This window comes from Oncorhynchus mykiss, chromosome 22, assembly GCF_057628025.1.
Source record: "Oncorhynchus mykiss isolate SJ-2025 chromosome 22, ASM5762802v1, whole genome shotgun sequence".
Classification (NCBI taxonomy): domain Eukaryota; kingdom Metazoa; phylum Chordata; class Actinopteri; order Salmoniformes; family Salmonidae; genus Oncorhynchus; species Oncorhynchus mykiss.
Window position 1 is genome coordinate 38927124 of NC_143043.1, and position 20031 is coordinate 38947154.

General features: G+C 45.5%; 1 protein-coding gene across 1 annotated transcript in view; it reads right to left on the minus strand.

Moving 5' to 3' along the window:
* The window catches only part of LOC118936582 (receptor tyrosine-protein kinase erbB-4), a 528305-nt gene that overhangs the window by 275084 nt on the left and 233190 nt on the right, over nt 1-20031 (minus strand). Inside the window, exon 2 of the mRNA XM_090216042.1 lies at nt 12835-12986. Within this exon, the coding sequence (XP_090072168.1) occupies nt 12835-12986 (152 nt within the window). The remainder of the gene's footprint in view (nt 1-12834; nt 12987-20031) is intronic.

Consider the following 20031-nt stretch of genomic DNA (forward strand, 5'->3'; position numbering starts at 1 on the left):
GTCGCAGTTCGACTTCTTCTTCCGCGATACCTTCGTCGCGTCCACCCGGTCTTCCATGTCTCCTGCATCACGCCCGTCCTTCGCGCCCCCGCTCGTCTCCCCCCCCCCCCATCCTTGTCGAGGGCGCACCCATCTACAGGGTCCGTAGAATTTTGGACATGCGTCCTCGGGGCCGTGGTCACCAGTACCTCGTAGATTGGGAGGGGTACGGTCCTGAGGAGAGGAGTTGGGTTCCCTCTCGGGACGTGCTGGACCGTGCGCTGATCGAGGATTTCCTCCGTTGCCGCCAGGTTTCCTCCTCGAGTGCGCCAGGAGGCGCTCGGTGAGTGGGGGGGTACTGTCATGTACTGTCATGTTGTGTCTTGTCTCTGTCCTTTCCCTTCACCCTGTCTCCCTCTGCTGGTCGTTGTTAGGTTACCTTTTCTCCCCCGCTTTCCCCCAGCTGTTCCTTGTCTCCTCTTGACTACCTCGTCACCCCTTCTCCCACCTGTTCCCCTTTTCCCTCTGATTAGTCCCCTATATCTCTCTCTGTTTTTGTTCCTGTCCTTGTCGGATTCTTGTTTGTTGTGTTTCATGCCTGAACCAGACTGTCGTCATGTTTTGCTGTAACCTTGTCTTGTCCTGTCGGAATCTGCCGGTCCGTCTGAGCCTACCTATGTTTGGTAATTAAAGAAGCTCTGTTTAAGTTAATTCGCTTTTGGGTCCTCATTCACGCACCGTAACAGACTGAAATCTCCTCCTACTCTTCCTCTTCCCGACTGAAATCTCCTCCTCCTCCTCTTCCTTGACTGAAATCTCCTCCACCTCTTCCGCTTCCCTGACTGAATACATGAATGGACGAACATAATAAAGAGGAGGATATTCCGAGCCTGTTTTCACAGAGTCCTGCTATCACAGCATAGCTAAGCTAGTGAAGGACATGGCCAGGGCATTCAGCCTATTGTAGCCAGGCTAGCTCTGACACAGATCAGGTGTGAACACCTATCTTGGCTCCTCTGGATGAGGCAGTCAAGCTTTGTAGAAATTGATTTCAATTTGCTTCCTTCCCCGATCGTTCACCCTTTGTTGATCAATGAGGAGGAGGAGGAGAGTGGGATACTGTGTGGAGATGTCTGAGATGATTGGGCGAACTGTAGAGCATGGTGGTCTATTGTACTACTTCTTTCTCTCTCCTGATTGCTGTTCTATGGATGTGCATGTCTCACTCTTTCTCTCTTGATTGTGTCCCTTGGCAATGACCTGTCAAGCATAATGTTTGGAGTAGAAAATTACTTTATATTTGTCTGTGCTGGACTCCAAAAGGACACACAAACACTGTACAGCATATAAACACCTAATCCTGTTATGTTGACTTCTATTATTTCTATGCATGTGATCATATGCCTGGTCTAAAAGCAGTATCCCAGCATTCCTGTCTGGTCTGAAAACAGTATCTCAGCATTCCTGTCTGGTCTGAACGCAGTATCCCAGCATTCCTGTGTGGTCTGAACGCAGTATCCCAGCATTGCTGTCTGGTCTAGAAGCAGTGTCCTAGCATTCCTGTCTGGTCTGAACACAGTATCCTAGCATTCCTGTCTGGTCTAAAAGCAATATCCCAGCATTCCTGTCTGGTCTGAACATAGTGGCCTAGCATTCCTGTCTGGTCTGAACGCAGTATCCTAGCATTCCTGTCTGGTCTGAACGCAGTGTCCTAGCATTCCTGTCTGGTCTGAACGCAGTGTCCTAGCATTCCTTTCTGGTCTAAAAGCAGCATCCCAGCATTCCTGTCTGGTCTGAACGCAGTGTCCTAGCATTCCTGTCTGGTCTGAACACAGTATCCTAGCATTCATGTCTGGTCTGAACTTAGTATCCTAGCATTCCTGTCTGGTCTGAATGCAGTGTCCTAGCATTCCTGTCTGGTCTAAAAGCAGTATCCCAGCATTCCTGTCTGGTCTGAACGCAGTGTCCTAGCATTCCTGTCTGGTCTGAACGCAGTATCCTAGCATTCCTGTCTGGTCTGAACGCAGTGTCCTAGCATCCCTGTCTGGTCTGAACGCAGTATCCTAGCATTCCTGTCTGGTCTGAACGCAGTATCCTAGCATTCCTGTCTGGTCTGAACGCAGTATCCTAGCATTCCTGTCTGGTCTGAACGCAGTGTCCTAGCATTCCTGTCTGGTCTGAACGCAGTATCCTAGCATTCCTGTCTGGTCTGAACGCAGTGTCCTAGCATTCCTGTCTGGTCTGAACGCAGTATCCTAGCATTCCTGTCTGGTCTGAACGCAGTATCCTAGCATTCCTGTCTGGTCTGAACGCAGTGTCCTAGCATCCCTGTCTGGTCTGAACGCAGTATCCTAGCATTCCTGTCTGGTCTAAAAGAAGTATCCCAGCATTCATGTCTGGTCTGAATGCAGTATCCTAGCATTCATGTCTGGTCTGAACGCAGTATCCTAGCATTCCTGTCTGGTCTGAACGCAGTATCCTAGCATTCCTGTCTGGTCTAAAAGCAGTGTCCTAGCATTCATGTCTGGTCTGAACGCAGTATCCCAGCATTGCTGTCTGGTCTAAAAGCAGTGTCCTAGCATTCCTGTCTGGTCTGAACACAGTATCCTAGCATTCATGTCTGGTCTGAACTTAGTATCCTAGCATTCCTGTCTGGTCTGAACACAGTATCCTAGCATTCATGTCTGGTCTGAATGCAGTATCCTAGCATTCCTGTCTGGTCTAAAAGCAGTGTCCTAGCATTCCTGTCTGGTCTGAACACAGTATCCTAGCATTCCTGTCTGGTCTGAACAAAGTGTCCTAGCATTACAGTCTGGTCTGAACGCAATGTTCCAGCATTCCTGTCTGGTCTGAACACAATGTCCCAGCATTCCTGTCTGGTCTGAACGCAGTGTCCTAGCATTCCAGTCTGGTCTGAACGCATTGTCCCAGCATTCCTGTCTGGTCTGAACACAATGTCCCAGCATTCCTGTCTGGTCTGACCGCAGTGTCCTAGCATTCCTGTCTGGTCTGACCGCAGTGTCCTAGCATTCATGTCTGGTCTGAACAGAGAGTTAGGAGTGGGCACCATCACTACATTGACTGAACTGAAGTTTCCTCCTACCTTTTCTATATCGGAGTTCAACAATCTCTTCCCTCTTACCCTCTGACGTCAGAAAACAACAGACAGAGAGGAAGAGAGAGAAAGTCAGTGAGAGAACGTCAGAGAGAGAGAGAGAGAGAGAGAGAGAGAGAGAAATAATAATTTCACTGTAAGGTCTACAGTAAGGTCTACAGCGCATGTGACAAATAAAATAACATTTGATTTGATTCACATTGACAGAGTGAGAGACATAGAAATAGACGTCATGCCCTGGCAGTGTTGTTGCTATGCTACACAAGTTGGTGGGGAATTAACCGACCTAGCCATCCACCATGATGGATGGTCCTTTAAAGAAAATGTCAATCAAGGGTGTGTAACATAATCAGTTGTTGCTGTGTCCCAGCCATCACGACTCTTCCTAGAGCTGGCCGCCCGGCCAAACTGAGCAATCGGAGAAGGCCCTTGGTCAGGGAGGTGACCAAGGACCCGATGGTCACTCTGACAGAGTTCCTCTGTGGAGATGGGAGAAACTTCCAGAAGGACAACCATCTCTGCAGCACTCCACCAATCAGGCCTTTATGGCAGAGTGGCCATACTGAAGCCACTCCTCAGTAAAAGACACATGACAGCCCGCCAAAAGGTACCCGAAGACTCTTAGACCATGAGAAACAAGTTTCTCTGGTCTGATGAAACCAAGATTGACCTCTTTGGACTGAATGCCAAGCATCACGTCTGGAGGAAACCTGGCACCATGCCTACAGTGAGGCATGGTGGTGGCAGCATCATGATGTGGGGATGTTTTTGAGCGGTAAGGACCTTTGCCTCGACTCTAGTCAGGATTGAGGCAAAGATGAACAGAGAAAAGTACAGAAAGATCCTTGACGAAAATCTGCTCCAGAGCACTCAGGACCTCAGACTGGGGTGAAGGTTCATCTTCCAACAGGACAACGACCCTAAGCATACAGCCAAGACAACGCAGGAGTGGCTTCGGGACAAGTCTCTGAATATCCTTGAGCAGCCCAGCCAGAGCCCGGAATTGAACCCGATCGTACATCTCTGGAGAGACCTGAAAATAGCTGTGCACTCACCATACAACATGAGAGGGTCTGCAGAGAAGAATGGGAGAAACACCCCAAATATAGGTGTGCCACGGGTGTAGTCATTACCCAAGAAGACTCGAGGCTGTAATCGCTGCCAAAGGTGCTTCAACAAAGTACTAAGTATAGGGTCTGAACACTTACAATGTAAGTGTAATATTTCATTTTTTTGTATAAGTGTATTATTAAAATGTTGATGTGACACTGACTCAACTTTTTCGTGATATACAATTGGTAGTTACAATCTGGTCCCATTGCTGCAACTCCCTTATGGACAAGAGGAGAGGCAAATTTCGGGAGCCATGCGTCCTCCGAAACACAACCAGTGCTTCTTGACACACTGCATGTTTAACCCGGAAGCTAGCCGTACCAATGTGTCGGAGGAAACACGTACAGCTGGCGACCGAAGTCAGCGTGCATGCGCCCGGCCCTCCACAAGAAGTCACTAGAGTGCGAAGGGACAAGGACATCCCGGCCGGCCAAACCCTCCCCTAACGCAGACGATGCTGGGCCAATTGTGCGCCGACTCATGGGTTTCCCGGTCGAGGCCGGCTGCGACACAGGGTTGTTGGAAGGTGAACCTGAGCGCTCTGGAGCAGGTTTTCATCAGTGAGCTCTCTGTACGTAGCTCCATTCATCTTTTCCTCGATCCTGACTAGTCTCCCAGTCCCTGCCGCTGAAAAACATCCCTATAGCATGATGCTGCCATCACCATGCATCACTGTAGAGATGGTGCCAGGTTTCCTCCAGATGTGACGCTTGGGTTTTAGGTGCCTTTTGGCAAACTCCAAGCAGGCTGTCATATGCCTTTTACTGAAAGTGGCTTCAGTCTGGCCACTCACCATAAAGGCCTGATTGGTGGAGTGCTGCAGAGATGGTTGTCTTTCTGGAAGTTTCTCCCATCTCCACAGAGGAACTCTGGAGCTCTGTCAGAGTGATCATCGGGTTCTTGGTCAACTCCATGACCGTGGCCTTTCACCCCTGATTGCTCATTTTGGCCGGGTGGCTAGCTCTAGGTAACTTTTTCCATTTAAGAATGATGGAGGCCACTGTGTTCTTGTGGACCTTCAATGCTGCAGAAATGTTTTGGTACCCTTCCCCAGATCTTTGCCTCGACACAATTCTATCTTGGAGCTTTACGGACAATTCCTTCGACTTCATGGCTTGTGTTTTGCTCTGACATGCATTTTCAACTGTGGCACATTATATACACACCTGTGTGCCTTTCCAAATCATGTCCAATTATTTGAATTTACCACAGATGGACTCCAATCCAGTTGGAAACAATGGAAACAGGATGCACCTGATCTCAATTTCGAGTCTCATAGCAAAGGGGCTGAATACTTATGTAAATTAGGGTATTTACCCAAATAGGGTATTTATGTTTTTAATGTTTTATAAATTTGCAAAAATGTCTAAAAACCTGTTTTCGCTTTGTCAGTTTTTAAAATACATTTTAGAATAAGGCTGTAAGGCTTTCCGAATATCTATCTATCTATCTATCTATCTATATCTATCTATCTATCTATCTATCCCAGTGGCAGGACCCTGACAGACAGGCAAGAGATGTGTGTGTGTGTGTGTGTGTGTGTGTGTGTGTGTGTGTGTGTGTGTGTGTGTGTCCCTCAAGACCAGCAGGGCCACAGAGAGAAAATATATCCGTTAGTCAGCCTGGAAGATAGTTTAAAACTTGATATCACACTGTATACTGTGCAAGATTATACACACATATACAAACACATGCACGTACACACACACACAAGCAGAAGGTCACACAAACGCATGGACTCATGAAAGAGCACACGCATACACACACACACTCATGCATGCACGCACACACACCCAAATACACAGAAGCACACGCGCACAGACACGCACCTACCATCGTTCTCCAAAAAAATCATTCAGAGGGAGTAGGTGTGTCAGCGACTGTCACCATGGTAAAGAGTAAGTTATCTCCTGTCACATTTCTTGTCAATTACCTCACACCCTGGCCACACACATGCACGCACACACAAACACACACAAACTCCCATCTACCACCTACTACCCCCCCGCCTGCTGTAATGTTTTCCTGAATGGAAGAGGGAAAATCAATCTAAAGCTAGTGGATAGTGGCATCAGGCTCCCTCTGCCTAGTCCTCCAACTGTGTCTGTCCTGACCACCATCAGTGTCAGGTAACAGATGGAGATCCAAGAGAAAAACTTACACAGGACTCCTCAATTGCCTTCAGACCCCCTCCCACCCTCTTTCTTACCCTCTTTCTTGTGCAGGGTGGTCTCTCTCTCTCTGTCCTTACTCATGTCAAATTAAAGTGATGGAAATGATCTTGAGAGCCTGCTAATTGCAATTGTCAATCCAATCTAGGCGGGCCTCAAAGACATGAGCTCCTCAACACTTCATCAGTATTCATTAATAATGAAGGGTGCTGAGGATCAGGGGGATGTAATCTGAGCTGCGTCCCAAATGGCATCCTACAACAAAGTAGTGCATTATGTAGGGAATAGGATAAACCGGCAGGCAACCTACAATCACCAACGAACCACGCCAGGGGGACAAATAACCAGCCTGTCAAAAGTGAAGAGAAGAAGAGGAGCGATATACTGTGGGGGAGGAAGGGAGGGAAAAAGGTAGAGAGGATGGTAGAGGGGTGTTGAAGAGAGGAAGAGAGAGAAAGGAACAGAGAGAGAGAGAGAGAGAGAAAGAAGAGAGACAGGAACAGAGAGTAAGAGTCCTTCCCGAACCATGACTGTAGCAGGACAGAGGCTGCAGATAGGTAGAGGAGGGACAGGATGTAGCAGGACAGAGGCTGCAGATAGGTAGAGGAGGGACAGGATGTAGCAGGACAGAGGCTGCAGATAGGTAGAGGAGGGACAGGATGTAGCAGGACAGAGGCTGCAGATAGGTAGAGGAGGGACAGGATGTAGCAGGACAGAGGCTGCAGATAGGTAGAGGATGGACAGGCTGTAGCAGGACAGAGGCTGTAGGATAGGTAGAGGCAGGACAGGCTGTAGCAGGACAGAGGCTGTAGGATAGGTAGTGGCTGGACAGGATGTAGCAGGACAGAGGCTGCAGATAGGTAGAGGAGGGACAGGATGTAGCAGGACAGAGGCTGCAGATAGGTAGAGGATGGACAGGCTGTAGCAGGACAGAGGCTGTAGGATAGGTAAAGGCAGGACAGGCTGTAGCAGGACAGAGGCTGTAGGATAGGTAGTGGCTGGACAGGATGTAGCAGGACAGAGGCTGTAGGATAGGTAGTGGCTGGACAGGATGTAGCAGGACAGAGGCTGCAGATAGGTAGGGGGAGGGACAGGATGTAGCAGGACAGAGCCTGCAGATAGGTAGAGGAGGGACAGGATGTAGCAGGACAGAGGCTGCAGATAGGTAGAGGATGGACAGGCTGTAGCAGGACAGAGGCTGTAGGATAGGTAGAGGCAGGACAGGCTGTAGCAGGACAGAGGCTGTAGGATAGGTAGAGGATGGACAGGCTGTAGCAGGACAGAGGCTGTAGGATAGGTAGAGGCAGGACAGGCTGTAGCAGGACAGAGGCTGCAGATAGGTAGAGGAGGGACAGGATGTAGCAGGACAGAGGCTGCAGATAGGTAGAGGATGGACAGGCTGTAGCAGGACAGAGGCTGTAGGATAGGTAGAGGCAGGACAGGCTGTAGCAGGACAGAGGCTGTAGGATAGGTAGTGGCTGGACAGGATGTAGCAGGACAGAGGCTGCAGATAGGTAGAGGAGGGACAGGATGTAGCAGGACAGAGGCTGCAGATAGGTAGAGGATGGACAGGCAGAGAAAGAGGATGACCCACAAAATAAGAGGTGGAGGGTGAGTCAGAAATAAAGTTTAGGTCAAAGTCTCTAACCATGAGTCTCACTCTTATCATGTCCCTATTTGGATGCAGAGTGGTAGGAGTCTGCTGTCATTAATGCAGACAGCTCCTCCTATCATGAGTTCAGTCAACTGGCTGGGGACAGACTACTTTAAATGTCTCCTCTGCTCCTCTGTGTTCTCCAGACTCATTAACCCCTATGTGACCTTTGTCCTCTGGAGCGCACAGGGTCAGGATAACACTAGGGGGCTGACTGCTACTCGAAGGGCCACTTATGAAGTTGTCTAAATTTGCCCAACCCAATCAGCCCAGTCTCCTCATATATATAAAACACTAATATTCACTTAACTACTTTTCAAATGGAGTTTTAATGTCTATGTAGTTATGTTTTAATTTGAGTTGCCTAGTGTTTGACATGGGGCCATAACTGCATTATGTGTTACAACACAGAGGATTTCTATAGCGTCAAACACCAAAAGATGCATTTGGTAAGTGGAAATGTGGTCCTGTAGACTATAAACAACCCCAGTTTTAGAACAGACATGACTAGCACCAACCTCCTCTCTAGTGACTACAGAAACCGCAACATGATCACCATTATCTTTAGCAATCTTTAGCATGACACTGGTACGTACTGACACTGTACTGACCAAAACATGTAACTTGATCCTATAGCGATTTAACTGGTATATTTCCATCTGGTTTATATCATAATGACATTGTTATCTAGACGCTAAGTGATCACTTTAGATTACAGGCATCAAAGGGCTATAACTAGAGCATGGTCCCTTTTTAGAAGAGCCTGTAGCAGACTACTTCAGTCTGAAGGCTAAAAAAAAGGCAGGGGAGGGAGAAAGAGAGAGAGAGAGAGAGAGGGAGAGAGATAGAGATGGCAATATAAGGACAGAGCGTGCGAGAGAGAGAGAGAGAGAGAGATGGCAATATAAGAACAGAGAGAGAGAGTCCAGGGGGAGAGAGAACGATAGAGAGAGAAAGAGATATAGAATTAAAAGGGGACTCAGACAGTGGTCTTCTACAGTACTTACAACACGGCACCATGGCAACACAACATCTACTACATCCTATTTCTTGTCTGACCCCACCCCCCCACCTCTGCCTGCACGCCCGTCTCTCCCAGTCTCTAATCGTCAAGCTAATGATGTGAAACATAATGGGAATATTTCCATTTTCCATTTGTAAATGATATTGGTATAATTAACACTATGGGCTGCATCCCAAATAGTGGCCTATTCCTTTTATAGAGCACTAGTTTTGAACAGTGTCCATAGATCTTTGGTCAAAAGTAATGCACTTCTTTTCACTCCATTTAACACTAGATACACAAGGCAGAAAGCCACTATTTGCCCGGCAGGGGACTGATAGGCTGGAGGAGTAAGAGGGCTTTGTGCTGGAAGGAGGTCTGTCTATAGATTCATTCATAGGCAATTGTGTAAAGCATGCAGGTATAATTCTTCATTATTGTTATACGCATGTATGAGCCTTCATCATGTCTTGCTATGAGGCTTACAACATGTTATGGTAGTGACTCAAGCAAGCTACTCTTGTAGATGGACAGGAAACAGAATGTGGCAGAGTTGTTGTGGTTACAAGGGGACAGTGACATCAGGGTCAGGGGATAGTGACATCAGGGTCAGGGGATGGTGAAGGCCTTCTCAGGTGGATGACTGGACTACCTTATCTCATACGCACACAACTGAATTAAGGGAAAACAGAAAGGAAGAGGGCTAAGTGTTACCTATCTGTGAACCATCATGTGGAAATGAAATACATGTGCTGCAAGCTTGCATTTGTGTGCGAGAAACACACATTCACAAATAAGTCAGATTCAATACACGGAAGAAAAAATGGACACAGAAAAAAGACCAGATTCCAGTTATTAATCTTATAGCTGGGTCTCAATTCATCAGCAGTATGGAGGCAGTTTAGAAGATGCACTCTATTTACTGCTAAAGCTGTTCTGGTAGTTTGGGATGTGACCATTCATCTCTTGCTATTTTAAAAAGGTGGCAAAGCACAAGCATCACTTTCAATCACCCAGAACATTGCAAGCCAGCCAGCCACACCACCCAGACCACTAGACAGCCAGACAGAAAGGAAAGAAGCTTCTAGCTAGGTTTTCCTTTACTCCTCTCCCCCTCTTTAAGGTGAACTTTTCCTCCACCTCTTCTGCCCGAGGGACGCCATATTATTAATGTGTTTTAAAATAATAATATGCTTAAAAACCCAAAAATACACAGCACCTTGCCCTCCTCCCTGCTCCCTTGTTGCTTGGCACCCTGCGTTCCCAATTAGCATGTCCAATTAACCCTCGTTAATTGTGAAGCCTTAAGATTCTGGAGGACCTGGCATGTGCACAGAGCCACATGGGACCATTTTGTAAACGAGCAGCAACCAGCCTCTGTTATATGTTCAGGTAAGGAAGTAGCAGTTTGTACTAGCAAGCGCTTGTAACCAAGGGCCTAAACCCCATCACCACCTGGCTCTATGTTCATTCCCTTATGAGTTCTATGACAGCAAGCTGCAACAAAATAAAAGCTGATTATTCAGAGTAGGATTGTAGATTTTAGCAGAGTTGAACAATAGTCATACTCCCTTCAGCATCACTTTCTGCTTCCTCTCTTACCCGCAATCCCTCACAGTGTCCCATGGTCCTATTTCCTCTGCAGGGGGCCAATGGAAACACGGGACTGCTTCCCTCCACAGCACGCCACACTATGGCGTTTTGTTTTTTGCCTCGGGGGGGTAAGGAGATATATTTGTCGACATTGTTTGTTTTGGGGAACACAGAAGGGCATAAATGCCTCAGTTTTGTTTTGTTATGTACAACTGCCTATGTTATGCATTGTTGTATTCTAGAGACCACACAGCTGCATGGCTTTTACAGAACAGGAAGAATGTTTCAACAAAAGTTGATATGAATGGCTCACTTTTAGTAATACAGAAAAGCTTACTCGGTTTTGATACCTAACAGTATCTCATAACATAATTACTGGGCCCAAATATAAACAATGCTGACTTACACAGTCAAATAATTTGTTTTAAAACAAACTAACACTCAGATTAAAAAAGGATTCAAGCAATTCATCAAAGTCATTTTGATTATGGGTGTTACATTTCTTTCTGAATCGTAACACATAGATCCGGTAAACTTGATGAGGTGTCTCTACGTCTAAATATCGATCAGGTAATCAATGTTAAATACATTGATACAAAGTCCTCTGTGGCCTCTGGTCTTACAGGAGATTGTGTTTCCTTCTACTAGGTTAAAGCACCACCTCATAAAGTGCTTGGGGGTTCAGACAACCACCCAGCCAAACCACCCCATTACAACACACACAATCATGCAGTCAGCAGCACACAGCACATTTCCAACATTTTTAATTTTAATTCAGCTGCAATCTGCATTCAGAATGACTGACAAGAGTTGGGAAGATTTAGATATGAGACTACCTTAAACATCTAAACTGGAACAACAATTTCTGTAACTGGTGCGATAAGTGCAAGTAACAGATTGGAATAGTTTCAAAATATTTATGCCATTTGGGCTCCCGAGTGGCGCAGCGGTCTAAGGCACTGCATCTCAGTGCTTGAGGAGTCACTACAGACACCCTGGTTTGAATCCTGGCTGTATCACAACCGGCCGTGATTGGGAGTCCAATAGGGCGCCACACGATTGGCCCAGCGTCGTCCGGGTTTGGCCGGTGTAGGCCGTCATTGTAAATAAGAATTTGTTCTTAACTGACTTGCCTAGTTAAATAAACAAAATCACATTTGAGTAGCATACGATGAATTAACCAATCAATGTACATGCAAAAACAAAGATATTGAAATAAACAATTGTTAAAATCAACCTGCAATAGAGCATGTTTGGAAATAACGATACGTGTGGTTTTGGTTCAATAGTGGTTATTAACACCAACACTGGGGTTATTTTACACCGCCTAGTGTTAATTTAACTCTTGAATCAAATCTATTAATGTTCCACTGAAAAATCAAGACTAGTTAACACTGGCCAATTTGCAGGGTGCTATGAAAAGGACACGTTTCAAGAACATTCAAGAATTCTGAAGAACCATAGTACCATGTCAAGAAACCCACTCGTAACTTAAGTTTCTTGATGGGGAAAGAGTTCTCCTAGGAACTTTAAGAGCTGAGGAAGAACCATTTAAGATGCTGCATTTTTTTCAGTGTAGGTAATAAGTTGAGAACGTGCTAACCGGTGGTGATGTGGGAGATGTGCTTGAGAGGTAGGGGCAGGAGAGATCATCTATAGCCAGTTGAACATACTGAATGATGTGTGTGCGCCTGTGTGTGTGTGTGTGTGTGTTGGGTCAAGTAAGTGATTACACCACTGGTCCCTCATCTAACCTACAAGCACTCCACCTCCCTCTCCACCAATCCAATCCCAACCATTTAATTATGATTCATTCTACATCTCTGAAACATCTCTAATCAAATATGATATGGATTGTGTTGAATCAGAGATAATTAATCAGGTCATCATAATTTCATGATGTCTCCCACCAAGCAGAAGAGAACATGGAGACAATCAGTTTTTAGTACTTAGAGATCAGAGCTGCAGAGGAATGAGAGTCTGATTATCACAGACAGCCTAGCTGATTGGTAAGAGAGGACCTAGGAGTAAAACCATATCTGACCAACAAGATTGAATGGACAATGGCTGGTTGCAAAGTTGATTGAACAGACACTGATATGTTCAACTACGTGATTCCAAAACACTTCCAGGTGTGATTCCAGAACATTTCCTATGTGTGATTCTAGAAGTCATTCTAAGAAGGGATGGTAGTGTCAGGTCTTACCCTGAGGAAGGAGAGGTCTCTGGAGCGGTCGATGCTGGTGATCTCCAGGTTACCCATGACAACCTCACAGTTCTCGTAGTACTTTCTCAAGGTGCGGTACTGCTGCTCCAGGTCCGACAGAGTACTCAGCTTGTTCTCTGTGCCCGCACATACTGCAGAGAGAGGGGGAGGTATATTAGATATACATGTTTTACAGAGTAAGTGATGATCGAGATCCATCCAAAACATTGAAATAAGACTCTGTCAAGAAATAAAGATAAAAGGAAGTCAGTGGGTTTATTAGTTCCACCAACATGTTTATGGTCTGTGATGCCAATGAGAACACAGGCATTTTCTACATCTAGAATCTGGTGTTTTATTAGCATTTGGCTACACTCATCACTACACATCATCATTTGGCACATCACATACGGTGACAAAGATCTTGGCTTTACACTACATGTGAGTCCTTGGCTAGTGAGCTGTGAGATACAGATGCTCTGTGGTTGGTGGGCCCAGCCTGGTAGGACTACTGAAGAGTGAGTGAGTGAGTGAGTGAGTGAGTGAGTGAGTGAGTGAGTGAGTGAGTGAGTGAGTGAGTGAGTGGGCAGAGGACCAGTGGGCAGATGAGTCCCTGTTAGCGTGTGGCCAAGCTACTGAGTAGACTCCTGCTGCGTAATTAAAGCCTGTCTTTTCCACCCATCGAACACCTTTTACCCCCACTACGACAGGAGACATCTGCCCTGTCAGCTGCTGCTGCTGACAGGATAGCCCAAAGCACACCGAAATATCAATTAAATCAAAACAAAGCACACAGACTTAAAAATTAAATGTGCACAGGCGTATGCACACGAGCACGCACGAACGCACGCACACACACACACACAAATGGAGCTTGAGTGGTGCTTCGTCCATCAGTATAGGCAGTGATTCTAAGCAAACATCTAATACTGACCTTCCCTGTCGCGCAATAACAAGAATCACAACAAGCTTGTCCAGTACTCAAGGTCATTTAAAAACAAGCAGAGTAATGATTATTGCATTCAGAGCGGCGTAAAAGGTTTGTTACATAAACGTTTGCTATATTGAACATCAATAATATATTCACACGGCTCTCTACCCCGCTATATGAGAGAGATTGACAAAAAAAGAGTCCCAAATGGCACTGTATTCCCTATGTAGTGCACTACTTTTCACAGCGCCTTATGGGCTCTGGTCAAAGGTAGTGCACTATAGGGAATGGGGTACCATTTGGGATCCAGTCAGATACACTGCCTTCTCCCACATGACCAGTAAATCCCAACCATGTTGACAATGTGGGCTGTTTCCAGCCACTTCACAGTTGACAGGGGGAGCCATCGCCTTGATAGGGGTGACAGAATCCTCCCACAGTGTTGGCACACAGTCACCCATGAAGTACCACCCAACAGCACAGGAAAACAGACACACCTGTCTTCTTTAAACACAAACGCCTGTCTCCTCCAAGACAGCTCCCCTCAAAAATCTTACCTCCATTTTACGTACCATTCTGAAAACCGTGTTCCTTTTCTCTCTCTGTCTGTCTCTCTCTGCCTCACACTTTCTTCCCTCAGAGCAATACAAGGAAGGCATCTTCTACTCCTTCCTAAACTAAACTCATATCCCCCTTTTTTGTGTTTTGTGTAGTTCTCCAAGCCCAACTTTCATTCTATTTCCTATTTATTTCCCCTCCATTACCCTTCAGAAAATGGATGGATGAGGAACAGAAAAATCTGCCTGAAGGCAACATCAGGCTATAAAGACAAATGAGATTTTGTTCAAACAATTCCTCCTAACATGATATTAGATTACAGGAGGCCGAGGGAGCATACAGATCTAACAGGAGAGTGAAATGATACATCCCAAATGGCACCCTATTCCCCATTGGTCTTTGATCAAAAGTAGTGCACTACATAATAATTAGGATGCCATTTGGGACATAGCCAAAGCGAGTGGGGAGCAGGTATCAATAAGAAATAGCATGCAGGTCAGGTGTGATGTGATGAGCCTGGGTGTTTTCAATAACGGTTAGCATGAGCATACAGAAAGGCTGGAGGAGGGAGGGAGGTGGACGGTGGGAGGTGGGGGGAAGTAAAATGGGGTTTCCAGGTAATAAACAGTTATTATGCCCTGAGGGCACCATGAAGAGATTAAAGGGGTATTGTGGGATGTGCAGGGTGTGTTCAAAATTATACACTATGCCCTACTGTGCACTACTTTTGACAAGGGCCAATAGGACTTTAGTAAAAAGCAGTGCACCATGTAGGGAATAGGGTGCCATTTGAGATACAAGCACAGTTTCCTAGTGAAAAGGACAGTTTATCATCAGCCACTGAAAACGAAACCTCCATATGCTTCAATAAGCTCCCTGACTACCCGATAAGACACACACACACATCGCTTCAATGACGTTGGATTGTTCTTAATCCATTGCGGAACCTTAATGTCAATCCAACTAAATGATTTGAGTACGGTCAACTCAAACTGTTGCTGTACATTACACTCTGCAGAGTGGTAATGACTGAGTTATCAGTGATCTGTAATGACATCATACAGTTACTGTAGTAGAAGCCAACACCTCCATGTGACCGCTGCATTGTGTTGACTGTCCACTGAACCAAAGAAAAGCCACCTGTACCAACCTGGCTGGATGTTGAAGTGGACCAAGGCTGGATTGCTGGCAGACTGCAAACCCTTTTCACACTAATTAGCTGAGCTGAACCAAGCCATGCCGAGCTATACTGCTCCAGCCTGTTTACAGTTCCACTATAGTTGCTGGAACCATGCTGTGAAAGACAATGTAAGAGAAGGACAAAAGCAGAACAATGGGATTTGTGTACGGGGATTTGATTTGAGATTAAGGCTACATTACAGGCAGAACTAAATCATAATCATAAATAAATCATATTTTGAAATAATCTTTAAATCATCTCTATTTTCTTTCTTTCTCCCTGTCTCTCTTTCTGTGAAGCATGGCTGGCACATACTGTGGTACAAAGGAGTTTTTCCCCTAAAGCGTGGATTTGCATTCAGAGGAATGCAGAGACATGTCACTGAGGCACAATGTCTTAATTTCTATTACTTTATTCCCCCCTTGTCCTCCTCATTGTTGTCAGTTTGATTACATTTTTTTCCAGGATTTCCATTCCAGAAATGACGGATTATGCCAATGAATCGCAACATGGGATTTCTATACTTAATTAATAGCAGGATTTGAAGCCGGAGGTAAAAAATAAATGCATATCTTGGTTTTGTAATGTCTGTTTCCAACTCACTCTCTCAAATACGTAGATCCCCTGAACACAGCTCACCTTCCAGCCCACTTTCCAGCTCACACTCTCAAACACATAGATCCCCTGAACGCAGCTCACTCTCCAGATCCCAATCACCTGAATTCTGATCACCTGTTCACACACCTGTATGTCATTATCACACACTATTTAGTTCAGTTCTTTGCACCGCATCATTGTGAGGTATTGTTTGTTTTGTGACACACTTCTAGTCGGAGTGCTGGGGTTTCCTGTAATGTACGCCTCCCATGTATGATCGTTTTTGCCTGCCTCACTAATGACACCTTTTGCCTATTCCCTGCCTGTACTTTAGCCTGTTGGATTACAGGTGTCAGTGTGTGAGTGTTTGCTTGTGGGAATAAAGTTGACAGTAGCTTATTTGTGCAATAAAATGTTAAACAATTTACATTAGCCTGTTATTTTCACCATAACATCTAAGGATGCAATATTGTGGTTTAATGATTAAAACAACTTATTGCCGTTGATGGTCAAATGAAAAAAAATGTCATCCTCATCTCAATGTAATTCAATGCTACATCTCTCTGTGTTCACTCTCTTCTCTCAGGTAATCAACAGTTCAGCTTATGCACCCTACAACCGTACTCCTCAGAAAATATCAGACGTCACTCCACAACCAAAGTGCTTCATTACCTACAGTATTCAAACAGTTTCTGATGAGAGCATGTTCACTCAAAACTGTGATGAGTAAATAGACTTGATGCCTTTCTTTGATTTTACAGCAAATAACAAAATGATGAAAATGAATGCAATCTACTCCAGACTCAATAGGAAGAGTCTGGAGAAAATACATGAAGACACTGATCGATCCATATTTTTTCTCATGAGACAAATATTTCATTTTGGCAAAACTAAACATCTGCTTTCCCTTGGCATGCTAAAAACAGACCTTCAAGTTCAATCAAAAACACTTATAGGGGCATTCCACAAAATATAGGCCCAAAAGACATTATGCAAAACATACATTCCCCAAATAACATGGATGTCATTTCAGGAATATCCAAAACATCATAATTATATTTGGGCCAATCTTCCCACATAATAAAATAAATAAAAAACTTTCCTTCTCATTCACTCAAAGCCACTCAAACAAACCTCTTCATTATTTCCACATAACTCCTACCAATTCCTGTCCTGAATTTGTAACAGCAGCAATATGGTTTGGAAACCAAGTGATGTCGCCTGCAGTGGATCACCAATAGCACTGACACACGCTAATTCGTTTCACACTTAGTGTACAAACTGTCCAACCCTACCCCCAAACTGTCCAACCCTATGCACAGATAGAAACGTTTGCGAAAACATGACACCACATTTTAACCAGTCATGTAGTGTCTTTCATCCTGTGGTGAGAGAAGGAAAAGGGTGGACGTGAGAAGAGCTGCTTTGTTTCCAGATTAGAAGTGGTGCTGATCTGCTCTCCCACCGTGTCACAGTGAATAATCTCTCCACCTCTCTCTCTCTCTCTCTCAAATGTTCTCTTTCCACCTCTGTCTCTCCCCACTCTCTCCTGTCCCCCCTCTTTATCACTCCACAGCTCTTTCTCTCATCTCATCCTCTATCAGTCACATCTCTCAATAGAGCAGATGATAGACTATATCCAGTGTGATGGGTCTCATGTGAATCCATGGGCCCTTAGAGTCCCTTCAGCAGTCTACAGAATGATCACGACCGGGATGTATGGGCCTTCAATCTTCAGCAGGCTCACCACAGACAGGGTATCACACGTCATCCGTCACTGTCACAATGATAACACTAAAAGTAAATGGCTTCAATATGCCAGAAACAGTGGGTATATTCCAAATGGCATCCTATTCCCTATATAGGGCCCATACGGTATTAGGTGCCATTTGGGATGCAAACAGAGAATCTATGTGCCTCTTTCTGTGGAATATTTTCTGTAAGAAAACATTTAAATGGAAACGGGTAAATACTTAAAGTAGGGCTATGACACAAACTGGGGCGGCAGGGTAGCCTAGTGGTTAGTGCGTTGGACTAGTAAACGAAAGGTTGCAAGTTCAAATCCCTGAGCTGACAAGGTACAAATCTGTCATTCTGCCCCTGAACAAGGCAGTTGACTGTAGACTGTTCCTAGACCAGTTAACCCACTGTTCCTAGGCTGTCATTGAAAATAAGAATTTGTTCTGACTTGCTGAGTTAAAAAAAAACACCACGTGACCACCCGCTGCTGCATTTTCTCATCAATTTCAATTTCATTTGATATTATAAAATTTACTCTGTGGAATTAAACTAAATGATCCTTCTGGCATATTTTCCACCTTTATCTCAATTCATTTCCATAAGTATTGCACAAAATGAATTTATCAATAGTGCCTGTGAGTTTATTGAACATCAATATAGTGGAAAGAGAGTCAGAGTCTACAAGGCTTATTGGGCCTCACAGCCACGTTAGGAAAGGTCATACCAATACCCAGTAACTCACTGAATTAAATAAAGTTGCAAATGTCACTTCCTGAAGTAAACATTACCGATAGCTCAGTTGGAAGAGAAGGAGGACGTGTCTGGGGTGTGTCTGTTAGTGTGTGTGTGTGTGGGATAGCTCAGTATGGGGAGAATAGGGAGGACGTGTCTGGTGTGTGTGTGTGGGATAGCTCAGTATGGGGAGAATAGGGAGGACGTGTCTGGTGTGTGTGTGTGTGTGTGTGTGTTAGTGTCTGTGTGGGATTGCTCAGTATGGGGAGAATAGGGAGGACGTGTCTGGTGTGTGTGTGTGTGTGTGTGTGTGTGTGTGTGTGTGTGTGTGTGTGTGTGTGTGTGTGTGTGTGTGTGTGTGTGTGTGTGTGTGTGTGTGTGTGTGTGTTAGTGTGTGTGTGGGATAGCTCAGTATGGGGAGAATAGGGAGAACGTGTCTGATATGTGTGTGTGTGGGATAGGTCAGTATGGGGAGAATAGGGAGGACGTGTCTGGTGTGTGTGTGTGTTAGTGTGTGTGTGGGATAGCTCAGTATGGGGAGAATAGGGAGGACGTGTCTGGTGTGTGTGTGTGTGTGTTAGTGTCTGTGTGTGATAGGTCAGTATGGGGAGAATAGGGAGGACGTGTCTGGTGTGTGTGTTAGTGTCTGTGTGGGATAGCTCAGAATGGGGAGAATAGGGAGGACGTGTCTGGTGTGTGTGTTAGTGTCTGTGTGGGATAGCTCAGTATGGGGAGAATAGGGAGGACGTGTCTGGTGTGTGTGTGTGTGTGTTAGTGTCTGTGTGGGATAGCTCAGTATGGGGAGAACAGGGAGGACGTGTCTGGTGTGTATGTTAGTGTCTGTGTGGGATAGCTCAGTATGGGGAGAATAGGGAGGACGTGTCTGGTGTGTGTGTGTGTGTGTTAGTGTCTGTGTGGGATAGCTCAGTATGGGGAGAATAGGGAGGACGTGTCTGGTGTGTATGTTAGTGTCTGTGTGGGATAGCTCAGTATGGGGAGAATAGGGAGGACGTGTCTGGTGTGTATGTTAGTGTCTGTGTGGGATAGCTCAGTATGGGGAGAATAGGGAGGACGTGTCTGGGGTTTTAGACAGAAAAGGACAGGGAACAAGTATCCCATCTATCCTTTACCCTTACGACTTGCTCTTGCCCAGTAACAGTCTCTCACCCAGTAACAGTCTCTCGCCCAGTAACAGTCTCTTGCTTAGTAACAGTCTATGGCCTAGTAACAGTCTCTTGCTTAGTAACAGTCTCTGGCCTAGTAACAGTCTCTTGCTTAGTAACAGTCTCTGGCCTAGTAACAGTCTCTGGCCTAGTAGTAGTCTCTAGCCTTTTAACAGTCTCTGGCCTAGTAGTAGTCTCTGGCCTAGTAACAGTCTCTGGCCTAGTAGTAGTCTCTTGCATAGTAACAGTCTCTGGCCTAGTAACAGTCTCTCACCTTTGTGACATTTTAGAACTGC